The 7,100-nt window shown below is 38.3% G+C and overlaps 1 protein-coding gene across 21 annotated transcripts in view; it reads right to left on the bottom strand.

Annotated features, from left to right (window-relative positions):
- Positions 1-7,100, bottom strand: part of LOC105148838 (uncharacterized) — an 85,627-nt gene that overhangs the window by 3,333 nt on the left and 75,194 nt on the right. For 16 of the 21 annotated variants that reach the window (XM_087413097.1, XM_087413099.1, XM_087413081.1 and 13 more), the window contains one exon: positions 5,184-6,374. The exons of 3 other annotated variants lie outside the window; for them this stretch is intronic. In XM_087413097.1, the coding sequence (XP_087269223.1) occupies positions 5,184-6,374 (1,191 nt within the window). Of the gene's footprint in view, positions 1-3,394; positions 3,573-5,183; positions 6,375-7,100 lie in introns of all 21 variants that reach the window. 2 more of the 21 variants (XR_015547312.1, XR_015547313.1) reach the window with 2 other exon arrangements.

Raw genomic sequence — 7,100 nt, 5'->3', positions numbered from 1 at the left:
AACTTTTATTGTGTCCACTACTCTTTTCTCGTGATGCTAATTACTTTTACACGTGTGCTACAAGCTGTAAGTCATCTCAAACTCGGCCGAATTCCTATGTATCAATTATGATTTAATCGCGTATAGTGACTAATCACAGGGAATCTAATAAATCGTGATACAAGAGATTTCCTCGCTTCATGTACGAAAAGTAAAAAGTAATTGTGTTACTGACATGATGATCCTAAATAACAGTTCGATATATAGATCCAATTTCTTTTGGTATCAAGAAGCGTAATAGAACTTTTATAAAATCCTATTGAATGCAAATGGAAAAATGCTAATTAATAAAGGCTGTGTTCCAAATTTACTGCCGGCGCTGAAAATCTATAATTTACTATACGTACTGAGTCTCAGCACTGACAGTGTGATATTTGAAATATAGCCAAAATTCGTACTGAATTAATTTTGATTTTACAACATAAGATAAACTTAGAATTTATTTACTTCTTGTACATAAATAATTCACTTTTTTTTTATACATAAGTAATTATTCTGCTATTTAGGTTCGTTTGAAAAATCAGCTATGTTTCATAGGAAGACAGCACCGTTGTAATAGCGCTTACAGATAAACGCTCGTTGATCTGTAGATAGTTAATTACGGCAATATTATTACTGAGTAATATTTGAAATACTTCTCAGTACGATTGTGCTGCGCGCAGCGAGCTCGTGTGAAGCGCTGATAAAAGCCGCTGAACAAAGCATTTAGCAGTTAGTCGTATATAAGAGATGTAGATACTCAACGTTCTTGATACAACAAAAGATTATACTACGGTAAAAACTGAAAGTGGTGTTTCCTTGACAATTTGGTAAATACATACTGATAGTATTATATACATTCGGAATAAAATTTGAAAATACAATACTGTAGCAGAAACGAATCATCAATTCGTGATTTCAACGGCCTTCGAAGTGAAGATAATTCTGAAGATATAAGATCAAAAAGATTCTCCACTGTATAGATATTTTTACACTATTGTGCATACGACAAAAATACATCTTTCTCAGATAGGTAAACAATGTTACCGGAATTAAAAAAGAGAAATTATCAAATATCATAGCAAGATTTTCATACGCAAGTCTACCGCCCTTTGGTTTTGACCGTAGTTTTGCACAAAACGCTCCATGAGATTTGGCAGCCATTTCATAGGAACCCGTACTAACTACATTAGTTAGTATTGTTAGACGAACGGTCAAGTGTTGCTGGTGTATTATTGTGAATAATTCGGTATTAATTCCTGATGCGAAAAATACGTTAATGTACATTTCCGCGGATAGTTTGACTTCTTCAGAGCGACGATAAATCATTTTACTTAAGTCGATTTTCACGTCTGGCACAGAATAGGAAACGTATTGGATGAATTGAGAAACTCAAATGTTCAAGGATATTGAATCAATAAAGCACGCGTGATATGCGCTAATCAACACTTGGATATTGAATGACGCTATCGAAATGATTATTGCGTTTACAGTTCGAACAGCAAACCATTGATAAGAAGAACGATTACAGACTCAAGGGATGCGAGGAAGAAATATGAATATCTTCTGTCTCGGTTCTCCATCTGGGGATTTTAACCTGATGTAATTCCGGGGAGTCCGCCTTTCGATGCGTCGAAATGGTGCTGAAATCCAAACTCGCCGGAGTTATATCGGTTCTTAGTCCCCTTCGCACTGCCCTTCGACGTACGTTTGCAGTTCTGCGGGATCGGAAGGGTCGGTTTCGGTGATGGACTTGTTAAAAAGCCGCAGCATATCGGTTGGTGCAACGCAACTTGCTCTCACGTAGCGGCGAAAAGACAGTTAGTTTGGTGCCGTTCGAGATGTAGCCATGTGTACTCGTCCGTATATCGATAGAATTCGAAACAAGCTGCATACCTTGTGCTTGCACACGTGTATAGACACGATACATATACATACACTTAGACATTACTTACATGACGATTCGCCTAACAATCCTAACGTGACTAAAAAAACACGATTGTTGGTCCCTCTACACTTTAGCTTTATCTTGAGTTGCTTATTGTCAGAAGAGAGCTAGAGGGGTAATAGTGATCTATAGGATACTCGAAATTAAAACAAAAAAGAAATAGAAAAAGGAAAGAAAAGAAGAAAGATAAAAAAATAAAAAAAATAGAGAGAGAGAGAGAGAGAGAGAGAGAGAGAGAGAGAGAGAGAGAGAGAGAGAGAGAGAGAGAGAGAGAGAGAGAGAGAGAGAGAGAGAGAGAGAGAGAGAGAGAGAGAGAGAGAGAGAGAGAGAGAGAGAGAGAGAGAGAGAGAGAGAGAGAGAGAGAGAGAGAGAGAGAGAGAGAGAGAGAGAGAAAGGAGAGTAGGAGTTTTTTTGATATGACGAAGGTACGTGCAACTAGGTATAAAACATATCTTTCTATTAATCGGAGTGGGAAAATCATTGTGCCCCAATAATGGGGTACTACGCAAAAATAAAACAGTTACTACGGGCTAGACTAAGACTAAGAAGTACGATACAAAGATGCAATCATGCGGGGGAATATCAATGTCAATATTCATGCAGGTCGTACTCTAGAAAAAAGAAAGCTTGCGGAACAAGTTTCATCGATCGCGGGGATTTACCTGTCTTCTCAAGATAAATGATGACTTATCACACGTAATCGATAGCGGTACAAAAGAGTAATCCTTTATGTGACAGAAGGTAGTTCAGTTTTATAAGTACCATTCATTGCGCGTTTTTCAATCTTCCTCACTATTCGCCGGAATTGTTAAGATCACTGCTGGCGTTCAATTGAAATCTTCCTTATAAATAATTTATACACAAATAAACTAACTTCGAAATCATTACGATTGCAAGTGATTCCAAAAATATACAAGTAGATTTTAATATTATATGCGAATATCACATTCGGATAAATATATCTGTTGATAATGTTTGCATCATAGAACATTGCATATTTCATATAATATTGATACAAGCCCTAAGCACACCTCATATAATCAAAGATATCAATAATCAAAGATATCTATGAATTAATTATAATATGTACATTTTCTTCAAAAATGACACGTTCAAAGCAATCATCTGATTAATGTGTATTATAACTTCAGAGAATTTCTTAATTTTCGCTTATAACAGTACACAAGTGAACTCGTAAGAATGATTGGTTATATCATTTTTTTAAACAAATTGACGAGCATTGATCAGAGAAAATTTGTCGTGTCACTTTTGAAAATAAAATAAAATATTGAGTAATTATTAGCGATACTTATTAGCAGTTCTATCCTGATAACCGTGTAAAAGCCTGGTTTTTAACAAAGTTTAATATTATAAAATGATATATATATTCTTTAATAAAAAAATAAATAATGTGAAGGGTAATCGTACCCGGCTTGCCTCGGGATATTGTTAGACAGAGTGTAGATGACACGCCGAAACATTTGTGGCTCCAGGGCAAGTATAAGTGCTATTAGAAGTATCAGCACAGCGACAGCTATGCTCGTCCAACACGCGCAGCTGGCTCTACCGGATGTCTTCATCCTAGTCTTCGGTTCTATCGTATTACCTGAGCAAATCGACCGTACCATACCGTGTGTTTCTGCTACTTAAAGATTATCAATTGCCATGAATTATGGTCGCATATGTGAATTTTGATCAGTTGATTGATTGACTGGCTGATTGATAAGATGATGACTCCAGAGCCATATAATTAGTATGAGAAAGCCGACAATAACAGGATAGTTACATTTTGTCTCGAAAATCAAAATCGAGATAGATTAATTTTATCATCATTAAACAGTAGGCTTACAATTAAATTCTCGTTGGTTCGAAAAATATTGCCTATATTTCAATTTATTATCAAATTAAAAAGCTTCGAAAAACAAACTCAAGATTTAATCGCGCAATTATTTTCATTGAATATTATAAATAATGAAAATATTCTCATGCAATTTTTGGAAAAGCTTCTGTGAACTAGCTCATATTGTTTAATATTAAACGACCAGATATATGCATTGAATTTATATCCCATAACAATTTTTTAAATGTTTGTTGTGATCATTGTATAATTTTTTTTTCAATTATTACAAACATTGCTCTGTTATCTCATCAGCGCTATTTCGACAAAATCACGTAAAGTAACTTCGTTAAATCTTATTATATATTACTGAATGTACAATGCGTCGACGTGTGATAGATGTATATGTTTGATCGTTCAACGTGACTGATCGCGAATGAAAATATATATAGTCCCACGAAGCCCCTGATCACAAACCTCTCCATCTTAGCCAAGACCAACGGAAAAACAAAAAATGATGTTCTTATCGAATGTTTCCCAAACGAGAAGCAACACTTAGTCGACCACCATTAATCGTACATGTAACAATTCCTCGAAGCACGAAGAAGAATATATTATTTTATAACTGCAGATTTGTACGATTGTACTTCACAAGCTTTATTTTTTCTTCCGGGTCACTACCCTTCTGTAAAAAGGTACGTACGACGCCATCGACATTGATCTTTGTGCAAAACATCACAGATCATGCAATTTCTAAGCAAACAATTCCCAATTTGTCCTTTGCAACCTCAAGTTTCAAGTAATAGAGAGTCAAAGGTCCTCGTAATTAAAAATTATTATCAAATTATTGATCTTTCAAGTTCAAGAAAGGATTTCTTTGAAGTTTTAAAATCTATACTTAATGTACTGCAAAGTATCGTACATAAATAAAAAGGCTATATTAAAACTAAGAGAAAATTTCAAATGTAAATTGTAAATAAGCCAACAGAAGATCTTTGACTGTCGAAATCCAAATTTACATCCCTGGAACAACTGTATATCTGTGACACCTATAACTTTAGAATTTGAGTGACCTCACTCAACCAATTTTATCGTTCCAAGGATGATCTTCATCGATCAACTTCCACCACCCAATATTAATTCTTCTCATCGTGCAACTAGCGGGAAGTACAGGAAAATGCATAGGAGTTGCATGCAAAGGTAGCAGGGATTCAACACCAAGGCTCAACGTGTAATAATCTATGTACAAATATAATATATCTTTTCTTTTTTTTTCGGACTCGTTTGTTCACATAATCCAGGAAGTAACCGATTAGCGAGGGAGAGTTCGAGGGGTATGTACATTGCTTATGCAGAAGGTTAGCTGTGAGAGTGCGGTACCTTGGTCGTCCTCCAACGGGGACAGCTCCGCACCTTCGTGCAGTGCTACATCCGACCCGCTGGAACTGCCCAACGTACGCCTCTTGCTCGGGGATCTTCTTCTAGGTTGCGGCGAACCGTCACTATCGGTGTCGCTGTGCATATCGTGCCTTGAACTACCATCGTTCTTGTTGTTATTGTTGTTGTTGTTGCTGGCAAACGTGTCAACACCGCCATTTCCAGAACCGGGTGATGTGTCTTGGGAATACTGCACCTCCCATTGTTCATTCGCCGCTGTCCAAGAGGCCGTCTCTCCGATTTCGGATCTCGTTAATTGTTCCTGAAGGCTTCTTAGGGCGGACTCCGCGTCCCCGTAGCCGCTGCCACCACTGCTGAAAGTCGTTCTCACCACTCTTTCGGTTTTTCCGATCTCCGACGTCTCCGACATCACGCGTTGCACCATCTGCACGACACCGTCAGACTCCGATCTGTCGGTCCTAATCGTAGTGATAGAGGAGTCGCCGAAATCGAAGATCTCGCTGGGTGGCGTATTAGCGACTTGATTTATCCTCTTGACAACCTCCTCATGCGTTACAGGTTGCAAAGTACTGTCCTCTGACGTCAAAGTCACAGTCCTCACCATCTCTACAATACCACCAGTCTCCAATAGTTCCTTCAATTTCGTAGGATCGATCGACGAATTGTTGGTCACTGCAGTTGTTTGTATTTGCTCTACGGAAGGAATTTCCGTTTTTCCACTTATCATAGTCTCGGTCAGATTATCCGTTTTGACTATCTGGATCGCATCACTTGATACTTCCTTTATCTCCTCTATCGTCTCTTTGATCAACTCCCCATCTGTATCTTCAGTAATGTATTTGACGGTTCGGGACACCGCCTGTGGACCGATGATGTGATCTTCCGAGAACTTTAATGGGACGGATTTCGGATCGTCGCTCGATTTAGGCGCGTGAGGGTCGATTTTAAAAGGTATCTTGCTCTTTGGACTCTTGCTCGGTGACTGCATCTCCTGTGTTGGCTTGGAAGGCTGCTCGACCGTTTTATGTGTTCGTGAGACATCACTAAGCTCCAGATGGAACTCGGGTTTGGTAGACGACTTGGTGGAGAGACGCGGGGCGGGAACAGGTTGTTTTGATGGAGCAGAAGTAGCATGCCTCTCTACAGTCCCATCAATCTCAGCCGAATCATGCCCTGACCCATCCAAAAGGACATGGACAAGAACAGGAACAAGGACATAAAGCACATTGATACACACTAAGAATTTTAACTCTAGCCCAGCTGCCAAAGTTAGACCGGAAAGATTCGGAGCGTGTTTGCCTCGCATACGCATGAGTACGCGCACATTATGCATTAATTAACGAAAGATTCGCGCTTGGTGCACGCACGCACGCATGTGAGGCATAGGAGAAGCGATCCCAAAGAGATGCGTCTCGCGCATGATGCGTGTGCGCGTGCATTGCGGTTCTGCCCGCTTATTTAGTTTTTTTTTTTTTTTTTAGTTAGTATCAATATTGCAACCAGGATTAGTCTTTTTATCGAAAACGAAAGAAAATACACTCATTAAAAAACGGTGTCTGGTTATGGCGCCTGAATCTTACTAAAATGTACCATTATGGAAGCAGACAAACGTCGAGAACATTCTGAATATTCCAAATTTTTTCTAAGATCACGCAATTAATTGAAAAAAGTAAAATTTAAACTATATTTGTTTGTCTTGTTTTCACAAAAAAATCACTTCCTCGCCGATATGATGATACCACAATTTGCTGGACACGCTACAACTGGCTAAACTACTCGACGAATATATATGTATTATATACAGATTAGTTTTTTCGAGCAAATGAAAATTCTACTTCTTGTCTTCGACAATGCAAAAAAGAGATCGGTTACTATTTAGTAAGAGACGTGCGCACAGTA

Source organism: Acromyrmex echinatior, chromosome 14 (genome assembly GCF_024713525.1).
Source record: "Acromyrmex echinatior isolate Ae372 chromosome 14, ASM2471352v2, whole genome shotgun sequence".
NCBI classification, from domain to species: Eukaryota; Metazoa; Arthropoda; class Insecta; order Hymenoptera; family Formicidae; genus Acromyrmex; species Acromyrmex echinatior.
This window is presented reverse-complemented; position numbering and strand designations above follow the sequence as displayed.